The 25,688-nt window shown below is 33.3% G+C and overlaps 3 protein-coding genes across 3 annotated transcripts; 2 read left to right on the top strand and 1 right to left on the bottom strand.

Annotated features, from left to right (window-relative positions):
* Positions 1–4,823: 4,823 nt before the first annotated feature.
* Positions 4,824–8,822, bottom strand: LOC7469655 (uncharacterized). Its single transcript, XM_052455895.1, has 3 exons — positions 8,465–8,822; positions 5,242–7,685; positions 4,824–5,151 (listed from the first exon to the last, which is right to left on the bottom strand). Exons 1-3 carry the CDS (start codon positions 8,565–8,567, stop codon positions 5,077–5,079), a joined length of 2,622 nt encoding a protein of 873 aa, XP_052311855.1. The 5' UTR covers positions 8,568–8,822; the 3' UTR covers positions 4,824–5,076.
* Positions 8,823–13,411: 4,589 nt separating this feature from the next.
* On the top strand, positions 13,412–20,136 carry LOC7469656 (aspartate--tRNA ligase, chloroplastic/mitochondrial). Its single transcript, XM_024608089.2, has 15 exons — positions 13,412–13,859; positions 13,972–14,115; positions 14,239–14,348; positions 14,439–14,550; positions 14,728–14,799; positions 15,205–15,296; positions 15,542–15,662; positions 16,204–16,326; positions 16,451–16,646; positions 16,750–16,937; positions 17,032–17,103; positions 18,771–18,869; positions 18,968–19,048; positions 19,609–19,666; positions 19,760–20,136. Exons 1-15 carry the CDS (start codon positions 13,506–13,508, stop codon positions 19,930–19,932), a joined length of 1,995 nt encoding a protein of 664 aa, XP_024463857.2. The 5' UTR covers positions 13,412–13,505; the 3' UTR covers positions 19,933–20,136.
* A 2,048-nt stretch (positions 20,137–22,184) lies between these two features.
* LOC7478758 (agamous-like MADS-box protein AGL62) lies at positions 22,185–23,247 on the top strand. The gene is made up of 2 exons (XM_002313161.3): positions 22,185–22,502; positions 22,823–23,247. Exons 1-2 carry the CDS (start codon positions 22,185–22,187, stop codon positions 23,153–23,155), a joined length of 651 nt encoding a protein of 216 aa, XP_002313197.1. The 3' UTR covers positions 23,156–23,247.
* Positions 23,248–25,688: the final 2,441 nt, after the last annotated feature.

Genomic DNA, 25,688 nt, shown 5'->3' with positions numbered 1-25,688 from the left:
TATTTGTACTCAAAAAAGGAATTTGGCATGTGAAAATTTTAAATTGGAAGAATTGCTGATAAATTAAATTTAAGAAACAAAAGATTAATAAGTTATATAAATTTTTAATTAATCAATGTACTGTCTTTTATTATATTATACTAGTACTAAAAATACTGAATCATCACTAACCTTCTTCACTTATATATAATGGAGTTTTTTTTATTCCTTTTTTTATTTTAAGTTTGTATTTAATTTATTTATTTTAATTTCAGTCTTGATATTTAATTGTTTTTTTATGAAATTATTGTAATTTTAAATAAACATCATGATATTTTATTTGTATTTGATTTTACAATTATGCATTTTTATTATTATAAAATTAAATAAAAAATAGTTTTTAAAAAGTTATTAAGTTCAATGAAATTCATGACCCATATTTAATGAGTTAAGTCATGAAACCTAAATCAATTCAGTATATCATTGTTTTAATGTTTTAAAAAAACATATCTTTCTATAAAAAAAATTAAATCAAACCATGTTTTTTTACCGGTTATCTAGGTTATTACAAAATCTTTAAAGTTAATTAGATTATATCAAAATAATTTTTATATAATTTAAATTTTTATCCAAGTTATATATTAAGGCGGGTCTATGTATTTCAAAGTTACCCCCTAAATTAAACTTAATAATATTTTTTTATATTTTAAAAAAATATTAGACAAGCATCTAGTGCAGCCCAGTAAACTAAGTACTCTCTAAAATATGCAGTTATTTTTACTGGCCTCGTATTTTGCAGGAGAGCTTGATAGATTGAGCTAAATTTATTCATCTTCCGTTCTTGGTGTATGTTTTTTTTTCTTTCTGCCGTTGTCAAGAACACAATTTTTTAACACTCGTTTTTAATACAATGAAGTGTGCAGTTCTGCACATCCACGACCTCGCAATTTCATGTCTCGGTCGAGTGTATAGAACTGCCAAGGTAAAGGTGTGGACGGTGGTCATTGTTTATGTAACAAAGCCCTTGTATAATAAACTATACTCTAAATAGTTTAGGTGTCTTGCATTTAATATATTTGTATGTTGATCTAGTTCCGATTCTTGCAGGCCAAAAAAAGAGCAAAATCTTTGACATTGGTTTCTACGACAAACAATAACATCAACATGTTGACTAGTTTCGTAGAAGCCTTGGAACTCAGGGTTAAATTTTAATGAAATCGAGAAAAAAATAAAAATTATACAAAAAAAAAAGTATGTGTATATATATATGTATATATATGTATGTATGTATATATTTATATATTGACTGGTAAGATTGGGTTGATAAGCTATTCCTATGAAAATAAGTGTCATGAAAAATACAAATAAAAACTATTCAGTATTTAAATCAACAGGTGTGTAAAGAAAGAAATATACAATAAAATAAAGAATACAATGAGTGTAGGGGGAGTGTGTATATGGCAAGGCTTTCGAGGTTTTTGTCTGGTTTTTTTTTATCCTTGGTTGGCTTTGAATAGCTTTTATTGCTAGAAATTACTTTATGGTTATATTATATTAAAATATTGTGATAGTGATTATTTAAAAAAAATTATTTTAAAGTATATTAAAAAAATATTTTTTTTTATTTTTTAAAATTTATTATTGATATTAATATATAAAAATAAGTTGAAAATAAAAAAAAAATATTTAACTTTTTTAAAAATATATTTTTTAAAAAAATAAATAGATCGGATATGTGTATCTCTCCTGGCATCTTTTTTAACTTCGCTTGCCTGCCTAGTGCATTGATAAAGAAAAGTTAGTTTTGCTGACGATGGCAGCTCGTAGTTGATGTGACACGTCATGATTATTGTGACATAAAAAATATTGGCAATAAAAAAAAGATACATGCTTGATGATGCTCCTACAGGAGAAAAGAATAGGGTGGAATTTTTAATTTTTTTATTGAATTATTTTAATTTTATGATTTGTGCTTTGAGTTTAGAAAGATATTTCAAATTTGTTTCATCTGATTAACAAGGTTATATATTTATCATATTAATTCGACTTAATTAATATCAATTTTTTATATTATTTTATTTTATTTTATTTTTTTATATTTAATAAATTATAAATTAAGATATATAGTTTGTCTTTTTATTTTTTTACTTTTCTTTTTAAACTAGATACATCTACTATTGTTTTTTGTTTTTTTAACTGTAACAAAGTCAGTTTATTTGATTTGATGAGAGGTCTATTCCTCGAGTATCGTATTATTATTTTTAAAACACATTGACAACAGCAGGACATTGTTTTACGTAAAAAAATCCAACTCCGCGTCAATAGCGGGCACCAAGGCTAGTCAAAGCCAAATGGGATTAAAATCAACACCAAAAACTAATCTACTTGTCTTCATCATAAAAAAGACAGCTAAAGTCAGCAGCGGCAGCATCCGCTACTTGTTGCACCGCCAACAGCACCATTGGCGGTTCACGGCTTGGCAACATCTGAAAAGGGCAGTTCAGATCAGTAGCACCATCCACACCACTATTTCTGTTTTTATATATTTGATATCTAATCAAGCTTCATAAGCTATGTTATCAAATTTCTCAAAGAAGGTTGTCAACATACTACCAGATCACAAGACCACCATTTGGATATATCATTACCCAATATATAGTGCTCAAGCAATCTCATGCTTCTTATGAACACGAGGAAGTGTTGCAGCTTACGGTCAATTTATGATTAAAAAACAGCTCTGAATGAACGGTTGTTTGAAGCATACGAGGCAGTGGAAGGAGGAAAGGACAACTCACAATTCTTGAGAGACATTGTAGAAAACTATCCTGAATTGAAAGTGAAACTATCCATGATAACACAAGAAATACAAGTATTGAAAGAAAGGAAAAACTGGAAAGAACCATGGCTTTACATGTATGAGAACACTTCAAGTTGCCAAAGGCATGCCGAAAGTCTAGAATTGATTCCAAATATGAACACAACAGACTCGGTATTTTTCTCCAGTCAAGATGCCCAAGCCTTTTAAATTTTGAGAATTTTGAAGCAGAGGCCAAACCGACAAGCCTCAAAATAGACTCAGAGCTCATCGTTACAATCAAGATATAATAGCAAATGATAAGAAATTTTATTTATTAGCTCATTTTTTCTTTCACTGAACAACTTCTTTTGGGTTCAAATCTGTTTCTTTTGACTCTTCAAACAAGAATATTATGTATGAATGTCTTCTCAAAGACTTCTTTTCGCTCCTTAAAAGTGGTTTGTTAGCACTAACGTACGCACACTGCAAATTAATTATCTGAAACTAAATGCCCGTCTCCATTTTGTACGACTTACCACTCCATTCCTAGAGACTGAGAGCGAAAAAGGAACACTAAGAGTGGGATAGTTTGCGGATGCTAGCATAGTCATGTACTTTGTTTGACCAAACAAAGCTTGGAAAACTCTGAGCCAGTTCAGGAGCAAAGCTCACTTTTCATTCTGTACACACCTGCAATCTCTAGGTTCTCAATAGTATTCAAACACCCAGAAGTCAGTCTCACTGGAGATAAGAGAGCTCCATCCCAAAGACAAGTAGAGAAATGGAAATCCCTTGTCAATTATTCTTCTACCAATCGTCGGGCCATTCAGGAACATTAAGATCGTCTAAATCTCGATATGGAGAAGCAGAAGCCAGAAGAGCGGTGCATTCCTCGGAGTGACTTTCTAAATGTTGAGTAACCCGAGAGGCTATTTCAGGAGGAACAGTAAGGCTTCCAAGTCTTGAACTTTCATCAACTTCAAGCAACTGAAGAGGTTTGTTTATACACAAGTAAGAATCTGATAGCTTTAACAATTCCCTGCAGGGAGAAAAAAAAAACACGAGGGAAAAAACTGAACAGTTACAACAAGGCCTGGGTGATGAGCTCAACAGCTGTCTTGTTGCAATCTTCGCATTTATATCAAGCTCGTGATTCTCTCTCCATGATCCAAATGGCTTTTCACCTTGTGGCGTGAAAAATAGACTCCCAATGCCCACCTTCACAACCATACTTCAATGGATAAAAAAGAGTAACAGAATCACCATAAATAGCAGGCATGGTTGGGACAAGCAAACCGACAAATTACCAGTTTATCATAAACTGAACCATAAATATGTAAAGGACACGTAGTGCTCCATGAGAAGACCAGAACTCTTCCGTTTGTTTTTCACTCATGCACATGCTTATACTGAACACAAACATATTCGAACAGTGAGATATGTCTACTTAAAATCTTCACTCCAGGCTTCATTGTAGTGTTGGATGCCATGTGCAGATGAATTAGATGAATGATGAGTGTCCTCAACCATTCAAACACCTACATGCTTGTTTTGTTTATTTACATAATTAAAATTTTCTTTTCTTTATGATAGTTCAGAACGAACTACCATTGTCGTGGAATACTGAACCCTAGTTTCAGGTGACAACTCACGCTTCCTGAGAACGCACACTGATCGCAATATCAGCAGATATCAGTTTTTTAACTACTCTTTTCTCTCTATAGTCATGAAAATATCTGGGTCAAAACAAATATTAACTCGAATCCAACTTTGATCTGGCTAAACATGAGGCCAACCATCAAATTCAATTAAATGAATACTTCTACAACGCACTTTATGTTCCAGCATAGATTTTGCATTAGCAACTTCAAAAATAAACACCACCATTTATTAATGACTGTAAGGCTGCGTGCAAGGAAAATTCATTAATGAAAGAGTAACATTTTTAAATGGTGCTTGAGGGCAAGCACTAGCTAGCTCCTCTCCTAAAACTTGAAAGTCAAGTCACAGAACTCTAGCTAAAAGAACTGTTAAGCGAAAAGAAAAGTAAACCCGAAACAATGATTTATATAGGGGCAATTCAAAGTAGCCTAAACAATCAGAGCAACCTTTAACAACGGAAATCTACTGAAGACTCAATATAGTTGAAGCACTCCCCCTAACAACAGGGTTGAGCTCGATTACAAGCAATCAAATTAAGCTATGTTGTTAAAGTAGCTTGTCAGCAACTAAATAGTGATTCAATCACAACAAAATCACAAGAGAATTGTGCCATCATCCAGAAATTCTTTTTGAACAGGTCATGGAGAAATGACTTGGTGTCTGATTCTGCTAGAGCGCCTAACTGGAGTGATCACCTCTTCATCTGCATTTCCCTTCAAAAAAAAAAAAAACACATAAGATAAAAATTCAAGTTGCAGTTATACAAAACCATAAATGTACAATATAGGATATAGGTTCTTTACATGCTTGCTTGGGATCTTTTCATACGTGGTGAAGCTGCCGTAAGAAGGCGAACCCATGGAACCGACGGAATAGTCTGACGAAGCCATGGATTCTCTCCTGTGATTGCTCTTCCTAGGCTTGGAGTTTTGAGCTTCACTTTTTCCCTTCTGTCCTTTCTTGCTGTAAGACAAGCTGAAGCTGCTCATTTCTGATGAGCATGACTCTCCTGCAATGTCTTCATGTTCTGCTGCGACTGACAGTGGGCAAAAATCCAATTTCTTAGTAATTGGCACTTGATCCACTGTAAATGTAGCGTTTTGAGCTGTGGGAGTTCGACTTTTCATATAAATGAAGACTGTCCCAAGTAGACTGAAAACAATCAAGGAAATCCCCACCATTCTCTGTGCTGAATGTGTGTTCACTAATTCTGAACTTCGTGGATTTTCTGTGGCAGCTCCTTCAAGTATTTCAAAATTGTCCTCTGCTACAAGGGACTCAATATCTGCAGAACTAATATCATCTCTGCCTTGAGATTGCATGGAATTCAAGATTTCTGGTTGAATTTCAGCAGCTTTTGGGATCAGTACAAACTGGTCTTCAAGGTCTATGTTACTTTGCAGCTTCACAACGTTAGCAGCGGTTTCAGCACTTTCTTGGATGGCCTCTTGTGTTGACTTACCAGGTCCACTCACCTCAGATTGGGGGAACAGATTTACTTCTTCTGAACTTCGTGGATTTTCTGTGGCAGCTCCTTCAAGTATTTCAAAATTGTCCTCTGCTGCAGGGGACTCAATATCTGCAGAACTAATAGCATCCCTGCCTTGACATTGCATGTAATTCAAGATTTCTGGTTGAATTTCAGCAGCTTGTGGGATCAGTACAAACTGGTCTTCAAGGTCTATGTTACTTTGCAGCTTCACAACGTTAGCAGCGGTTTCAGCACTTTCTTGGATGACCTCCTTACCAGGTCCAGTCACCTCAGATTGGGGGAGCAGATTTACTTCTTCAGACTCGGGAACGCTAACCTCTTCAGGATCTGGAACACTATCAAAATACCCATCATTATTATCTCCTGCAACTTCTTTAATGTCCTCATCAGCTGTAGTTGGTTGATCCCATTCATCTACTAGCTTAATGTCTACCTCTGCTGCACTTATGGGCGCTGAAACTTTCTCTTCGTACTTAACTTTTGATCCTAAAATGCTCTGGTCAAATGCAAATTGACCACCAACTATGCCATCTTCAACCAAAATGGTCAAATTGGCATACTGCAAGGAACCCAGGTTGTGCCCACCTCTGAAGCTGTTAATCAGATTGTGTGTGTAACAAATACACTGATGTAGCCAAAGCTGGACCTTATGAGCTAGAGCTTCAAAACTTTGTCTGGCATACTCTGAGAGTTCAGGTGGGACATACGGCTCAGGGAAGGTCAAGTTATTCAGCACAGAAGGATCCATGACTGGGGATTTAGAAAACGAAGCATATAAAAATCCAACAGTCAGGACAAAAAGCAAAGCATCGAACTTTCTTCTTGTAAAGAAATGTGATTTAGACACCCTTTTCTCTCTAGCCTTCTCCACAGAAGTACTAATGGAATTGGGTTCAGATACAAGCAGCTCTTCCTTCTCCTCCTCCACAAAAGTACTAATGGGGTTGGGTTCAGATATTAGCAGCAGCTCTTCCGATTCCTCTTCTTCTTTCACCTCATTGGCTAAAGAAGCATCCGATTCTTTCTGCAAATCATCAGAGTGACTGTCTTCTGCTTCACTAACTTCAGTTTCTGAGGATTCAGATGCAAAAATCTCATCAAGTGATTGGCCATCTCTTTCCTTGTTTAGATAAAGCTCAACTCGCGGGTTAGGCCTATAATGAAGAAACTGAGGCCTTGGTGAGAGGTAATTAGTCTTAGGATCATAAGGCGGCATTGATGGATCTGCGTCAAGAGGTGCCAAAGCAGGACTTGGCAATGAACTAGAGACCCTTGGATTAATCTTAAAACTTGAATCAAGATTAACACAATCCTTCTCAACAGTTAGTTTCTTTGATGACAAGTCCAAATCATCTTTAGCACTTGAATCTACCATCAAATCAACACGTTTCTCACTTTTGGAATCATTATTGTCCGCCAAGTAAATGACTGTCGAATCAAACGAGACCTCCTTCTTCTGATTCAAACCCTTGTCAGGGTTTGAGTCCAAGTCTTCCATTAAAGGGCTTTTTGCATCAGCAAATGAAATCGAAGTGCGAATTTGCTCATTCCTATCAGCCAAGATTTTCTTTTTCGGAGATGCATTGATTTTTGAAGCTGCAGAAATTGTTGGAGACATGAAATTCTTTGTACCCTTTGCTGGTGAACGAATTCTCACTGATTTCCAAGTCTGGTCTTTACCATTTTCTTTGTCCTCGTGATCACGCAATGTAACTACGATATTGTCTCTGCTAATAGAGTTTCTTCGCGGATAATCTGCAAACCAAAAAACAAAAAGCTGCCGATCAGAATCAAGATATCAATTTTAAAACAAAACAAGCTTTTACTATTTGGCTGTTGAAGAGCGTGTTTGGCAGTGTGGTTGCGGGTGCTTTTCAAATAACTTTTCGTATCAAAATACATGTCAATGATGTTTTTTCATTTTCTAAAAATTATTTTTGACATCAGCACATCAAAACGATCCAAAACATACAAATCATATTAAATTTTAGTTAAAAAAAAATTAAATTTTTTTGAAACGCAGTCGCAGCCGCGTTCCCAAACGTTCCCGAAGACCAAGAGGGAACTTGATTGAAACATTATGTCCGGTGATTTTTGCAGAAGCTCTTTGTTTCAAGTAAACTTAAGGGCAACATTAACATGAAATATCTACCACGTTCACTCTAAAACACCGAACCTGTTTTGTTGCAAAATTGACCCACAAACTAGTTTCCAGCAAAACAAAAACATAATTAAACAAATGGAAGGCTTAATTGCCAAACCAAGTATTGACAACCCATTAAGCCATCGTTTTATTAAAATCTCATACAAAAAAAGCACAAGATGTAGCAAATTCCTATCCTTTCAATTACTTCCCAAACAAACCATAGACAACCTCATAAGCTATTTTCCAATAAAAAATAAAATATAGCAAAACCCTATTAAATTATAGAAAAGACTAAACAAAACCCAATAAAAGATGTATTAAGATGTATTAAATGTTTGTTCACTGCAAGAAAAAAAAAAGGAAAAGGAAACAGTGAAAGAAATCAAACCTGAAGGGCTATTAACAGGAGTATTGGGGTTAAAGCCTCCTCCTCCTTGATTGGAAATAATAGAAGGTTTAGAAAATGGGCTTCCACTGAAACTTCTCCTCATTGGATTAATCTCTGAGTTTCTTGAAATGGGATTTGTTGGTCTGCTTGGTATTGGAGAGCAGGAATCCAACTTCTTGCTTGCGGCCTTGGATTCTTTAGCCGGGGTGCTGATCAAGGGTTAAACTTGATTGATTCTTGAATTGGATATATAAAAAAAGAATCTTTGAATGTTTAATGCTGTGGATTTGATTTGAGGGGGAGAGAGTTGTTTACAGAGGAGAGAGAGAGAGAGGTGGTAACGGCTAGTTTTGGGAATAAGCTTGTGGGGATTTTAATGAGTGGGAGTTGTTGGCATTTGACCGTTGGAGAATAAGATTTGAATAGCGAGGGTTAAAAGGTAGGGGCCGTTAGATTTTAGTGGGATTGTTTTTTTGATGGCTTGGATTGTAGCCGTTGAGGAACGAGGATGCCTTTTTTTGTTGTTTTATTTACCGTATACGGAATTATGAAGGATATTTTTTAAAATTAACATAGTTTTTTAAATATTTTAACAGAATAACAATATTTAAAAAAAATTAGTGAAATATCATAGTTTATCTTATTGTGCTTTAGAAATATAATATTTACTAAATATTGTTATTTCTAAATACGACAAAATAATTGTCACGCTTCAAAATAGCATTATTCAGTAAATCTCGTACTTCTGAATCATGATAATATGAAACTTTAATAATTTGACTCAACCGGTTGATTAAAGTAAATCAAAATAAATTATGAAGCTCAAATATCAGTCAATCGAGTCTTGAATGGTGAAATTAAAAAAAAAATCAATTAAAATAAGACTTTAAAAAATATCCTGGATCAACCCATCAAAATCACAATCCGGATCATAAGATTGAGACAACCATATGAAAATTAAATTGAAACAAATTTTTTAAGTCCAGTTCTCAATCACTCCTATGTTAAATAATAAAATTGAAAAAAAATAAAAAAAAATCTAAGTCAACCCAGGTTAAACCCATAATATCATCTTATGAGATAAGGATAAACACATAAAAAAAAATCATGAAATTGAATCCTCAATAAACCTAAAACTAGTATTAAAGGATAAATTAAATGAGAAAAAAAAAACTAAAAATAATCAATGCATTGCATTGATATGCAGTCTCTCCTTACAAGCGGAGTTCCTTTTCGAAGTCTTTTTGAAGTTTCTTGTTGCTGAAAAAATTATATGAGGGCTCTAATTTTTTTTTTAATATTTGGTTCAATTTTTTTTCTATCTGTTTCAAGGTATATTAGGGTACAAAATAGGTTTATGAAGATGATTAAAGTGTTTTTATATGAAAAAATTATTGAAAACGAGTTTTCTATGTCCAAAACACTGGACACATGCTTCCAACCAAAATCTAAAGCAGTGAGAAGAGGACCAGGTGCACGAGCATGGCCATATAGACTCCCATATGTATGGCCTTTTGTCTCATAAAAGCAAGATACGATGACCCTAGTGTCTAACCATTTTTGGAAAAGCCCTTTAGTTTTTTTTTAAAAGAAAAATTAATTAAAATTTACTATAAATAAAATAAATAAGATTATATTTTTTTAAAATGGCATTACCATTCATTTTTTCGTTGTTTTAACATTTGTTTTTGTAATACTAGCCATCATTTATTAATTAAGACCTAATATATAAATATTTTTTTAGACTTGTGGTCATGGATATTCAACGAAATAGAATTTATATCTTTTTATTATAATTGTTTTACATGGTTTTCTCATATTTACTATTTTCTTTCTCTTTTGACTTCAACTGTATACAAGCATCGAGGCATAATTTTCAATGTTTTTTTTTTTATCGATTCTTGCTTTTCATACTATGATAATTTTTTTATTTAAAAAATAATTTTTTTAATTAAAAAAGTATTTTTTTAATTAAAAAAGTATTTTTTTTGTTAAGAATAGGAATGTATTAATCAGAAAATTTGAGATGCTTGTTTTCCTACTTTTTAAAAACTGTTTAGGTTTTGATAAAAGAATATTTTAATTACCTCTACTTTTAATTCAAAAAACATTTTGGCAACAAAATGCACATATACGAAAAGAATAACTTAGTTTTAAATATTTAAATTATATCTTTTTATACAAATATTTATTTTAATTATAAAATAAATAGATAAGATAAAAATAGATTTTGAATATTATCCGGCGATTGTGCACCTCTATATAACTAGTTTATCATCAAATGGCCACGGATAATATTGGAACTTTCTAGAAACTAGATGGATGGAGTTAGAAAAATCTAATCTCAGGGACATAAATGGAACATTGATGAATCTACAAGGGAAAAAGTAAACTTTACCCATTAACTTGGAATTCCAGACGGAAACGGACATCGATCCTCACAAGTCAACAGGGCGGGTGGCTTAGCACCAGATAAAGCCCACTAATGTAACACGGGCCACGGCCTAGGAAAATTGATCCTCGGTTCAGGTTATTGTTTATTGTTTTTGAACTGAACGGACCCTTTAGAGATTGGGTCTTGTTATTGGGCCTTTTGGATCCTCTGTATCTCTAAAAGTTCATTGATTTTTTTCCATTTTTTTAAAAGGGCAGTATTGCAATTTGCAATAAAAAACCAAGCTTTTTTTTTTTTCTTTTTTGGAGAAGTAAGTAAGAGTGTGTTTGGTATTGCGGTTGCTGTTGTGGTTGTGATTTTAAAAAAATTGTTTTAAAAAAAATACTTTTATTTGAGGTTGGTTTGAAAAAATATATGTTTGGTTAAAACTGTGGTTGAAATTGAGGTTGAACAATAAGTAGTTTAATGTATTTTGTTAAAAAAATGATTTTCAAATTGAGGTTATAAAATAATTAAAAAATATTTTTAATTTAAATATTGTAGATTTAACTACTATTATTACATCATGAAATAAATAATATTGATATCAAATATTTTTTATTATTCCATTAAACTATATGCAATGTCATCACATACGAAATCTATCCAACAATGATTATATTTTGTATGGTTTCTTAAGCACGCAACAACAAAAACTGATTTTTTTGTTACGTCATCAAGTGATCTCCTTCTAATTTTTTGAATAAAACACAATTAAAATAAAAAAAACTGAATTTTTTTAACTGGGTCGGACTCGGTAATAACATAATTGGAATTGCGATCAAATTTCACAAATGTTACGTCATCATGCGATATTCTTCTAATTTATGTGGTGTTATTAAATAATATTAAATACTAGTTTTTCGATTAAAACTCAATTTTAAAAAAAAAAAATTTACAATTTCATTACGTACAAAATTCATTCGACAAGAACTACAGTTTTCATGATTTTTCAAGCTTGCAATAAAATTAGATAAAATATTATCATGAATAAAATTGAGATTACAGTACAAGTAAATTTAATTCACCTTAAACTACTTTTTTTAACAAACAAAAAAAAATATTGTTCACGTTCACGTGAATAGTACGAGTGAAATCAATTAATTGCATTGGTTTTTCAGAAAAAAAAAACCCTAAACTTTTCATGTGAACAATGCGAGTGAATTAATTCACTCGCATTGGTTTTTCAAAATTAAGAAAAAAAATTGTTCACTTTAGTGAACAGTGCTACAGTGGAGCCATGCTCCACTGTTGATGTTTTTCCCAGACGAGAAGCAGCTTCTCTGAAACCTGCGGTGCCATGTGGGTCATACCCACTGAAAGCACTTTTATTTTGGTTACCAAACGTTTATTAACGTGATTGCGGGTGAACCTCACCCGCAGCCGCGTTACCAAACGATTACTTACTCTACATCTTAACAGCTTTTTAATTGTAAAGAATCATTATTATCCATATTTTACACTTGGAGGTGTATGCGAGGAGGTTTAGCCATACTTTTTAAAATTTTTGGAATTTTGTGTTTTTAAATTAATTTTTTTATATTTTTTTATTATTTTGACGTGCTTATATAAATAATAAATTTTTTAAAAAATATATTTTGATACATTTCTAAGCACAAAATATTTTAAAAAATAATATTCATCGTCATCTCAAACACCCTCATGATGAACTTCATTACCTATATCAAAACTCAACTTAGTCATCTCTCTCTTTGATCATGTTCGGTACTGTGATAAGAATTATTTTTTAAAATGTTTTTTTGTTTTGAAATGTATCGAAATTGTATTTTTTTTATTTTAAATTTATTTTTGATATCAGTATATCAAGATGATCTAAAAACACAAAGAAAAAATAATTTGAAACATAGAAAAAAATAAAAAAATATTTTTAAAACACAAAAACAAACAAGATACATTTACAACTGAATTCATTACGATTAATAAAAAAGATCTCATAATTTTCTCCGATTCAAATTAAAAAAATAGATTACAAATTCATTTTTCACTTAAATAAAAAATATATATATAAAAATAAAAATCCAAGTTAATGTTTGAAAGAAAAACACATCAAACTGCACGATGGAAAATGATTTATTAATCTTTGAACAACATTAATCGAGCTATTATTTCAAGAATTTAAATCAGGATTGTAACCTTGAGGGATATAACTCAACTGGTTAGGTTTAAGGTTTGCTTTCTAGAGGTCACTAGTTTGAATTTTATAAACCTCAGGGTCACTAGAAATTTACATGATCATTAATTTTAGGATCCATAAAATTAATCGAAACATACATAAGCTAACCCGAAAACTTAAGGTAATAAAAAGAACACTTGAGTTAATAAAAAAAAAAACCTTACAATGTAACTACGAACAATGAATGGTTATACGGTTGGAAATTTTTGTCTGATTGCTCCGTTACTAAAATTAGTGTTTGTTTAAAAAAACCTTCAAGCGTGCTCGTTTGAAGGACTGCCACACGTGCTCGTTTCTCCACTTTCTCCAGTAATAAGTCCAAAACCCAATCCCTTTTTTTTTCCCTTAAACCCTGTGTACTTTCTCCCTATCCCCAAAATTCCCACGCCATTTTTTGACTCCCCACCATCACCATGACTCTTCTCCTCCGATCCTTCCCTCTAATCACTCTCCGCACCACCATACCCTCCTCTCTTCCTCTCTTCCAAAATCTTCTCAGGTATCACTTCCCTAAGTCGCTTCAAGCAAAACGCACAAGAGCCCTCGTCACTCTTTCTGCTTCTTCTTCTTCCCCTGAAACCATTCTCAAGCCACAGCAACAACAACCTAACGATACCCTTCACTGGGTCTCTCGTACCAACTTTTGTGGTCAATTATCGACCAATGATGTTGGCACACGTGTTCGTCTCTGTGGCTGGGTTGCTCTTCATAGAGTCCATGGTGGTCTCACCTTTCTCAATCTTAGAGACCACACTGGCATTGTTCAGGCATACCCTTTTATCTATTTATGGTTTCATGGGAATTTGATTGTGTTTTGTTTAGTGAAGTCCTTAGAGAATGACTTTGATTTTTGGGGTTCTTCTCTTCTTTTTTATTTAGGTTGCGACTTCGCCTGATGAATTTCCTGATGCGCATTCGATTATAAATGATTTGAGAGTGGAGTATGTGGTTGTTGTTGAAGGGTTTGTTCGGTCTCGGCCTGTTGAGTCTGTCAATAAGAAACTGATAACTGGTTCTATTGAGGTAAATATTACTTGCACTCCATTTCCTTTGCTTTTTACTGCTTAGAATTAGAATGAAAATTGTTGATTTAGTTGCTGCCCCGTTTTATTTTATTTGTTTTGTTTGATTTGGTACATGTGCCAGGTTGTTGCGGAACATGTTCAATTGTTAAATGCAGTGAAAGCAAAGTTGCCTTTTTTAGTTACTACAGCAGATGATGCTAAGGATTCTGTTAAGGAGGAGATTCGTTTGAGGTACATCTCATTCCATTGCATTTATGCACAAAGTTGATTTATATTTCTCACCATTTTGTGGATTAAAGGAAGCTAAATGTGCGGTGATAGATATCGATGTCTTGACTTACGGCGACAGCAAATGAGTTCTAACATTATGTTGAGGCATAGAGTGGTGAAACTCATTAGAAGATATCTAGAGGATGTGCAGGGTTTTGTGGAGGTACATGATGTGAATTTTGAAGTGTTTTCTGTTAGTTCATGTTCTACTTAGATCATTGTTTTTTTTTTCGAAGTTTCATCTATTAGTTTGTTTATATTCTACTTAGTTCATTGGGTTTTAGATATTTATATTTGTATGTTGTTTTGATCCTGACCTTTTTCATGGTTATAAGGTTAGATTGAGACCCCCATACTTTCTAGATCTACTCCAGAAGGTGCCCGGGATTATTTGGTGCCCTCAAGAATTCAGGTACTTGGGATTTATTAGCTTGCTACTCAAATGTAATATAAAGCTTTTTGGAGTTTGGGTAGTAGTGCACTATTTCTGAAGTGAACAACATTTACATCTCAACATCTGGAGAGATTTAATGTCAATTTCAAAATTGTCAGCTGTGTAATGTACATGGGGTAATCCCGGTGAGGTTTAGGAGTTTTATCGGCAAAATTGTGGACAAACTGAATAACCAAATGAGATGGATCAAGTGGTATTATTTGCCCCTTAATTCTTACATATTGGATTGTGATGGTCTTGATTATAATAAGTTTGTGGAGAAACATACTTTTCATTAAATATGGGTCCATGCAGCTATCTGTTACTCATTTAACTTTCTATAAGGCTTGCATGGCTCTGATTCACTTTAATGTCCTTTTGAAGCCAGGAACCTTCTATGCTTTACCCCAGAGTCCACAACTCTTTAAGCAAATGTTAATGGTATCCGGTTTTGACAAATATTATCAAATTGCAAGGTAAATTCTCTTCCTAGATGTTTATGATTGTTGTTATATGAAAATGTGATGCCGTGCTGTTCGTTTCTTCCCTTTGTCTTCTCCTTTGGCAATAAACTTTCGCCATGTATAGTTTTTGTTATACACACAGAGGAAGTGAGCTTTACTTTACCTGGCCTTGAGTTTCACATGACCAATTCTCTCTACTTGCTTCAACAGAAATCTAAAACTCATATGATGAAGATTATATTTTTGTTTCTTAGCAGATGCTTTAGAGATGAAGATCTAAGGGCAGATCGACAACCTGAGTTCACTCAGCTAGATATGGAATTGGCGTTCACTACCTTGGAGGATATGCTGAGGCTCAATGAAGATCTTATCCGGAAGGTTGGTAAAACTTGCTGTATGGTTCCTTTTATTTTCTGATCGGGTATTGATAGAAGAGGTCAAATAAAGGGTAGAACAGGATGAAGAAAGGAAAAACAAGAATAGCGTTGAATTTAAACATCTAATTCTATGATATAATTGAAATATTAGTTAATTCACGTTTCTACTCTTGTTACATCTATGTCAAAGGTAAGTACCGGATTCAAAGTTCTATTCGAGTTGAGCTAATCGTGGCTCGTATATGACATGAACGATGCTGCAGCTTGGGCTCGGTTCAGCCATTTCTCCTTGCTCTGCATATTTTGAGCTTGCCAGTGAACAATTCATTTCACTTTATTGAGAGTTGACTAGACACTTCAGCTATCTCACCTGTTATCTGTTGCAAGTTGGTTGTTCTATTTGTATTAAGCAGTTGGGCATGCACTCAACAGTATATACTAGTCACATTGTATAGTTTTCCACTTGCAGAAATCTGGCATGTTCGAACATTTATATCTCTCTACATTGCAGGGTTTGACTACAAAGTTATGCTTCCTTGCAGGTTTTTTTGGAGATTAAAGGTGTCCAGCTACCAAATCCAATCCCTAGGCTTACATATGCTGAAGCAATGAGTAAATATGGTTCAGACAGGCCAGACACAAGATTTGATCTTCATTTGAAAGAAGTAAATCATCTCCTTTCTCTTGTGTACTTAGCATTACAGCACATTTTATGATATATCACATTTTACGAGGACTTCACATGCTACATGTAAACTATTAAAGGAAGTTTTTCCTCTGATGCTGCAGGTATCTGATATTTTTGCAGAGTCCTCTTTCAGGGTTTTTGCGGATAGCTTGAACAGTGGGGGTATTATTAAAGTACTATGTGTTCCTTCAGGTGCTAAAAGTTATTCAAACTCTGCTCTTAAGAAAGGTGATATTTACAATGAAGCAATCAAATCTGGAGCAAAGGGTTTGCCCTTTCTAAAGGTCTTGGATGATGGTAAAGGAAGAGGGTTTCCTTAGATTTTTCTTTCCACCCTTAACCTAAAGGTGAATGATATTATTACTCAAGTACTTCACTGTGTATATTTCAATTTTCACAGGGGAGCTTGAGGGAATTTCTGCACTAGTGTCAAGTTTGGACTCAACAAATAAAGAGCAGTTGCTAAGTCGCTGCTCTGCAGGACCAGGGGATCTTATCTTGTTTGCAGTTGGTCATCATCCATCAGTTCATAGAACGCTCGATCGACTTAGGCTATTCATAGCCAATCAGCTGGGCTTGATTGATCATGTATGTTTTGGATTTGTCTGGTTTATGAAATACATATTACCATTGGTCTCTTATTCTTTGACATCTATCTTTTTCTCTGCCTCTAATGTTTTAGTCCAGGCATTCGATTTTGTGGGTGACTGATTTCCCAATGTTTGAGTGGAATGAAACAGAGCAGAGGCTTGAGGTTTGTCTTTCAACAATTTTGCCTCTTGAAATTCTAATGAAATAAGTGCTACACTATCTTTCCGTTAAATGTTTTTCAATTAATTCAAAGGCTATCAAAATTCATCATAGTTCATATTAGTGTATCAACTGGGTAGTGATCATTACATACGCAGGTGAGCAAACTATAACTGGAGTAACAATGATGCATGTTATTGCCTGTGTTGACATAGTGTTACAAAATTGTATTTTTATAATTTTAATATATTGTTTACCCTGTACGTTAGCTGAGAAATATTTAACTTGCTGCTTTACTGGGTTAAACTACCCTGTATCCCCCCCTTTCTTGTTAGTATCATAGGTTTCTGCTATAAATATTAAAACATTGTGGTGTTGTGCATCTGCCTATTTAAGATAATGGATGCTTCCAAATCATAATCTCTTTTAGCCTCTTTCTTTTTTTAATTTTGGATAAATAAGAGAAATGAAAAAAAGGTGTTGTTTGGTTTCCTGGTACAGCTAGCTCCAAGTTAGATCTAGGAATTTGGAGAATAAAGATTGATAAGAATTAAATTGAAGTTCTTATTTTAACTGTCACGCCCCGTTTGTTTGCTAGAAAGTAGTTTCCTTTTGGAAAGTGAATTCCGGGGAAAGTGAATTCCGGAAAAATATTTTTCGATGTTTGGTAGTGTAATGGAAAATAAGTTGGAAAACACTTTTCAATGTTTGGTTATGTCATGGAAAATGAACTGGAAAATAACTTATTAATGTTTTATTTTTCTCAAGTTTATTAAAATAATGAGGAACAAATCTTACAAATTAAAAAGTTGAATGAGAATGAAATTGAAAAAAAATATAATTTCATAAATTATCTCAAGTAAAATAAATAATAATCAAAATAATAGAGATCAAATCTAAAAAATTAAAAAAAATAAAAGATGAAGAAATTAAAATAACAATAATTAACATCATTTCATAAATTATTTCATATAAAATAAGTAACAATTAAAAGAATGAGGACCAAATTTGATAGATAAAAAATTTCAATAAAAAAATGATAAGGAAAAAGCAAATAGCAATTATAAAAATAAGGACCAAAGTTAATGTAAAAATTAAATTTTAAGAGATGAAATTGAAAAATAAATATTCAAAACAAATTATATATAGCAATCAAAAGTTTGAGGATCAAATTTGATATAATCAGTAAATAATGACATTTCTAAATTTTTCACAACTCCCGGAAAGTGTTTTCCGCCCAAATTTTCCAGGAAAACACTTTCCTGGAAACCAAGCCAAATTTTCCTTTGATTGGAAAGTGTTTTCCGTTGACCAACTTTTCTAATGGCAAACAAACACAGGAAAGTTTGGAAAGTGATTTCTCGGAAATCACTTTCCGGAAAACAAACACAGCCAAAAGGGAAAACACTTTCCTGGAAACCAAACCAAATTTTTCTTTGACTGGAAAGTGTTTTCCGTTGACTAACTTTCCTAATGGCAAACAACCACAGGAAAGTTTGGAAAGTGGTTTCCCGGAAACTACTTTCCGGGAAACAAACATGGCCTTAATTTTTTTTTTCATGGTGGGGCTGTTGTGTGATTGACAGCTAGTTACATCAGGTTATCACCAGTCTCATTCTGTATGGTACTATCTTTTTCTTTCTTTTTCTTGAAATTGTATTTTTTTGGCAGGCCTTGCATCATCCATTTACTGCTCCCAATCCTGAAGACATGGAAGACCTTTCCTCTGCTCGTGCCCTTGCTTATGACATGGTTTACAATGGGGTTGAGGTACTTAGCCCTGTATCCTTACATGTCTACAAGCTTGAAGGCTATGCCAGGCCATAATGAACAACGTTTTTCTTTTCTTTCTTTTGTTGCACTGTCAGATTGGTGGCGGAAGTTTGAGAATTTATAAACGTGAGGTCCAACAGAAGGTTTTGGAAATTGTTGGCATCTCCCCTGAACAGGTGAGAAGCACCTGATGCTGTATGCACTTTTGATTGTCATGCGTTCCATGTTCAATATTTTCTCCATAACATACATAAGATCACTGGAGGAGGATTCTCTACTGTTTTCTGTTTATTTTTCTCCGTGTCATTTCTTAACTTATGAGCTGTTGCTTGTTGATGGGAAAGAAAATTATGGGTGGTGGATAATGTAAAAGGAAGATGAATTCTGAAACATTAGAAACTATCTCTGGAAAATTAAAACCTCAAAATTGGATTTTTTAAAAAAATTACTTTCTATCTTTTAGGGCAAGGATTTTTTATGTTTAGCTTCGCGTTTCTCTAATGCACATGGACTAATTATCCAATTAAGAAAAGCACAAGTAAACAGAGTTTTCTCTAGCCCTCTTCGGCATTTGTTACCTGAATTCCCAAACGGAAACCTGGCATCTTCACTAAGAATGCGGGGACTGCTAGTCCACAAGTCCCATCTTTTACCATGGTTATAACACATAATCATCTTTATTAGGAATACCTTCACACCCTTTCCTGTAAATAGAGTCACATTTCGTTGTCTGCAGGCTGAAGCGAAGTTTGGGTATCTTCTGGAGGCTTTAGACATGGGCGCTCCTCCACATGGTATGGAATGCTGAGCCTGTTCTAGGACTTAATGATCATTTTACTACTGAACTATATAATTCACTGGTTTTGATCTCTCTCTTTTTACCACAGGGGGGATTGCTTATGGGCTGGACAGATTGGCTATGTTGTTGGCTGGGGCTACTTCCATCAGGGATGTCATAGCTTTCCCAAAGACAACAACTGCTCAGTGTGCCCTTACTAGGACACCATCAGAGGTGGATCCTCAACAGCTCAGAGATTTATCTTTCAGTATCCAGCAGTGAGCAGTCTGTTGTTCATTGTGCTCGGGGTTAGCTTCCCATCAGATGTAGTGCCAATCATTCTTGAGGTCATTGAGTTTTTGTGCCCTCTGCACTCAGACAAGTTTTCGTTCTATGCTGAGTATTCTTATTACTTTCTTAACCTTTTTCAATATTGTACGAGGCAGATTTGAATCCCTATCATAAATAATAGGCACTTTCTATTTATTTTTTTTTCATAAAATTTGCGTGCTTGAATGCCTTTTCACTGCAGTCTATTTGCGTGATTGTTGTTTACTATTGTTGTTCTGCATTTCACCAAATTTTGGCAATGTCACCAACAAGTCTGCAATATCATAATTCGAGTCCCCTGTATTTTGGAAGAAAATGTCACAGCAAGTCGTAACATTTGGTGACTTGCCACCATCATCTAACATAAACCCTCCTTCAAGACTTAAAAGACGGATTTGAAAAAATATTAAATTAATATATTTTTAATATTTTATAATAATTTTATCATGTTAAAAATAAAAATAAAAATAAAAAAACTATTTTTTTATTTTAATACATTTTTAAATATAAAAATTATACAACACAATATCAAATGAAAACACACACTTTGTAATAGGTATTAAAAAAGAAACAGCTAGGGGTGAGAAAAAAACTAAAAAACCGAGAAAACCAGAAAAAAAATAACCGAAAAAGTCAAACCATGAAAAAAAACCGATTAAACCGATTAAAATTTTGAAAAAACTGACCGGTTTGGTTTCGGTTTTATAAGTCTGGAACCGAAAAAATCGAATCGAATCCAAACAAAAAAAAAACAAGCCAAACCGGAAAAAACCGAGTCAAACCAAAAAACAGAGCCAAACCGGTTTGAACCGATTTTTTTCCTAAAAAACCAAACCGAATAGAAACCGGTCGGTTTTGGTTTTTTTTTTTAAAAAATAATTTTAATTTGGTTATTTTTTTTGACAAAAACCTAACCAAACAGAAAATAACATCACTATAAACAATAAGGGGGGTTGTGGAGAGGGAAAAAGGGATCAAGTTATGTATGAATTATTCACTCCTCTCTCACGTAATAGTAGAATCTATGGATGATTTTTATACGGGGAGGATGCCTGAAAAATTAAGTTTGTTATCTGAGTTGCTCTACAGATGCACTTAATTAAACATATCTGGACAAGTTATAGAAACAATTTGAAAGGTCTTATTCAAGGGATCTGGCCTCCTTCAATATTGTTGATGATGTGATAAGTCATATTTGTTAACAAAATCATACTAAATTCCTATTCAATTGAACAAATCATACCTATCACTGGATAGGGACGTTTCTCTACTATTATTCATCCGCCGGGTGAATATGTACATAGCATTTCATTTCATTTTATTTTTTTACTATTATTCATCTTATTAGTTTACCTAATTCATAAAAAAATAATAAAAATATTTTCATCTAAAATTTATTTATATTTATTTTTTAAAAATAAATAAATATCACTAATTATTATTCTTTGAATTTCTCATGTTATACATGTGGCATCTTAATTTTATTCTTCTTTATTAATAAGTAACAAAAAACAATCGTCATTAATTTCTTATCTATTGGCCCGATATTGATTCTAGGTTAACTTGTTATGAAATCTTTAACAGATTCCGGCATCTTTTTTTTTCCTTTCTTGAAAAATTTTAGAGCTATGTTCTAGAAATAAATTTACTTGAATAAGTCTGAATATATGAAACAAAAGCTGGTGTAGAAGATAATATATTGATAATTTAGATACAATGGCAACAGAAGTTAATTATAATATGGGAAAGGGTATTTTGGCCGGCAATCTGGTCACGGCTTCTCCGAACACAGAAAAGAGGAACGTTTGTTCATCAACGAAAACAGGAGGGCGGGAAAAGTACTCGATAGAAAGCACAAGTTTAATTTTCGAGAAAGTTTCCTCATTACAAGTAAATCTTCATGCATTGTAAGAATGACGTAACTCTAAAATTTCCAAGTATTCACGATGCAATGCCATGTATGTGAATCGTAAAGGGATTCTCTGGAACTTCCAAAACTAGTAAACTATTAACTTGATTAATAAAACTGCCGCCAAAATGATGATCAATAAGGAACAGCTAGCTCTGATTTTCAACATCCTGACCTGTTATTAAAAAGAAACGAATAAATTAACCAATAAACTCCTATATAAATCCTGCATTTTCATGCCAAACAAAACAGTAGAGTACCATTTATTTTCTTTTGAACTTTTGTAGCTTTAACCATGGCGAGAAAGAGTAGAGGTCGCCAAAAGGTGGAGATGGTGAAAATGTCGAAGGAAAGCAATCTCCAAGTTACCTTTTCAAAACGCAGGTCCGGGCTTTTCAAAAAGGCTAGCGAGCTTTCCACTCTTTGTGGCGCCGAGATTGCTATCATCGTCTTTTCTCCGGGAAACAGGGTTTTTTCCTTTGGCCACCCTGGTGTTGAGACTGTCATTGATCGTTACTTCACTAGAAACCCTCCTCAAAACTCAGGTACCATGCAACTTATTGAAGCTCATCGCAATGCCACCGTCCGTGAACTGAATATGCAGCTCACACAGGTACGTAAATATATTTATGATCGTGTCAAGTATTGCGCGCGTTATCATTAATCTCTTGGTTTGTAGTTGGTGTGCTGAGAGCATCAAGAGGAAAGGTAGCAAAGGCGAGATCGATGTGTGGTTAGGCATTACACACAAACCATATCGTTTTGTTTCGTCACATGCACGGATCAAGTGATCTGTAATAAATCCAAAAAAATAAATTAAGCGAGTCAAGCTCTACAGATTTGTGTGTAAACATTCAATCGGAACCATCCATTGTGCTTTACAAGTGATAAAAGTAGCTTAAAAATTCTATTTCATCAATATTTTTGCATCAGGTGGTAAACCAGTTTGAGATAGAGAAAAAGCGCGGAGAAGAGCTTAGCCAAATGAGGAAGGCACAAAGTCAATGCTGGTGGGAGGCTCCCGTCGAGGAGCTTACATTGCCTCAAATTGAGCAGTTGAAGGTATCTCTAGAGGGCCTAAAGATGAATGTGACGAAGCAAGCTCAAAAACTTCTAATCGAAAATCCAGGTCCTCCACAATTTTTCGCTTCAAGTTCCAGCGGGGGGATTTTCCCTTATGATCGAAAAGTAGGTGGTTTCAATCCAAATATGGTGTTGCCACAGTATGATTACAATAATCCTGGATATAGACGTGGATTCTTTTGATCAGGAGGGTCTGAAAGTCTGAATAAGTACTCAGAAAGGTGTCATCCACAGCATTTTTGGGCGGTGCTCATCATCTTGTAGCCTTCGCGTCTCTTCACGGTCAGAAATATTCCAGTATTTGATGATCCGTATTTAATTATGTGTCTGAAGAATAGGGTGCCTAGGCAATAACATGGACACACTGTTAATTACTATAAATTTGTTGTTTGCCAAATTTCCTTAAATTCTCATTTAATAAGCGAGGAGGATAATTTCGTAGTTGTTTGTTAATGTCACTTTCTATAATTTATTGATATCATATTCCTAACTTCTCATTTTGTCTAATGCTATGAGATAAATCGAATCTACCTAACGATTTCTTAAGATATGGTGCAATAAATTTAGTTTGCTCTAAAGGAGAGTCCTCATCACCAAATTATATAAGATTTTAACTAATAATTACGATTGCTTTCTTAAAAAAAAAAAGGTTTATAAATATTCTTAAAACAACTTGTGTAAACTGAGATTTTTTTTTTGAAAGATTTTACAATTTGATTATATTCACTTTATTTTTTTTTTTAATATTGAGACCTACTATCTAGATTTTATTTGTAAATAGCTACGTTAGATATTCTTTTCAAGACTATTCTTATTATATTTCTATTACCAAATCTAATATATATATTCCTAATATATTTAATTAATAGACTACATTTAATACATTTAGATTTATATAATACATTTAATTTAAATAATATTTTTATATATTTCATTTTTTTATTCCATAAAAAATTTGTTAAAAAGGAAAAAAATTAAGAAATCAAAAGAAAAAGGAGCAAATTTAAATTTGTATTATTCTTATTTAAAAAATAATCAAAAACTTCATATGAAGGATAAAATTAAAAACCATAAAAACTTTGATAAAAGAACAAAGAAAAAAAAAAGAATCAAAAGTAGAATGACCAAATTAAAAAATTTACATGTATAAATTAGAATTGATCAAAGATTAAATTGAAAACAAATAAAACTTTAACAAAAGATAAAAGAAAAAAATCAAAACTAAAAATACTGAATCTGAAACACCAACAACAATAAGGACCATAGTTGATTTGTTAGGGTTAGGAGAGAGAAATAAAAGGGGGAATGAAAGGTCATGAGCGACAAATTTGTCATTTTTAGATGCCTCGCGCTACTAATAAAGAAAGAGGACACGAAAGATAACCAAATGAGACGGCAAAAGCTCATTTTACACCATCAAAAAACGCCGCACGCACCGCTCAAAGTGTGAGGTGTCTCTCACGCATTTGCAATTTTTTTGCATTTAAAAATTATAAATTAAATAAAAAATTACGTTATAACTTTCAACCAAACCAATAATTACAAAAAAAAAAATAAAAAGAAATGATAATACCCTTGTTTCAATTGCTTAATTTTTTTTTCCTTAAGGACATATGCGTCATCTTATTGTATTCTAAAAACAAAAAACAATACCACCCCTATCCTAAAGTGTTAGTTTTTTTTATCCCAATATTATTTTGATTCTTTTACTGTTCATAAATATATTAAATAGACAAAAAATACTTCAAAAAAAAATTTATATTGACTAATATATGGTATGAAAAGATAAAAATACTCTAAAGGAAAATAATTTTTCTTGAGAATGACAAAAAATCACTATATTATGAGGGTGAATAGAAAAATATGATAGAGACAACAATATTTTTTCCTTCTGTTTTAATTTAATTTTAGTATGTATTAAAAAAGGATTTTGTTCAAAGATGTTCACAGTATTTATGTTTTTTCTTGGAGAGACTAATGTTTTTATTTTATATGTGGCGCTTTACAAAAATATTTACCCAGTGAAGTCATGGTACAGAGCTTAAAGACAACTGTTCATTAGACTGTAACATCCTTGAATTTTTGTGATTAAGTTAGTATTCGTTTGAAATTCACTCTTTTGTGTGTGTGTTTTGGTAAAAATTAATATTTTGCTAAGCTATTTTTAAAATATTCAGTTTAATTGCCTTGGAGTTTATAATTTAGAGTATTTTCAGAATATAGTTATGTTAGAATTTGAGCAAGAATAGCAAGGAATTAAATATAAAAAAATCATAATATTAGATTTTAAAAAAATGTGGACTCATATTTTCAATTTGTCAGATGCTTGTCCACTGTTTTTAGGCAGCTGAGCTGCAAGTGAGATTTTGGTCCGAATTCCGGCTAACTCATGGGCAAAGTCGTCTTTTGCCGCCCCTCATGCAGCATATGAGCGGATCCCGGCTCTATTGGCGGATGGATAGCGCCCCTCACTCTGCTATGAGAACAAAGAAAGGCACACTATCTCCTTGCAGCTTTGCCCGTCGCCCTTCGGTAGTATAGTAGGATGGAGCTTAGTATCTTCGAGCCTCGACTGAATTCCGCTCGCCCCGGTCCGCGTTGACAAAGTCAACGACACAAGCAAGGAGCTAGCTATCCACCCTACCACGTATCAGTCCTGACAGTTACTAATTTTTATTTTTGAAGGATAATTATGTGATTAATTTAAATAAAAAAA

Source organism: Populus trichocarpa, chromosome 9 (assembly GCF_000002775.5).
Source record: "Populus trichocarpa isolate Nisqually-1 chromosome 9, P.trichocarpa_v4.1, whole genome shotgun sequence".
NCBI classification, from domain to species: domain Eukaryota; kingdom Viridiplantae; phylum Streptophyta; class Magnoliopsida; order Malpighiales; family Salicaceae; genus Populus; species Populus trichocarpa.
The sequence above is the reverse complement of the archived record's forward strand: the minus strand, read 5'-3'. Positions and strand labels throughout refer to the sequence as shown.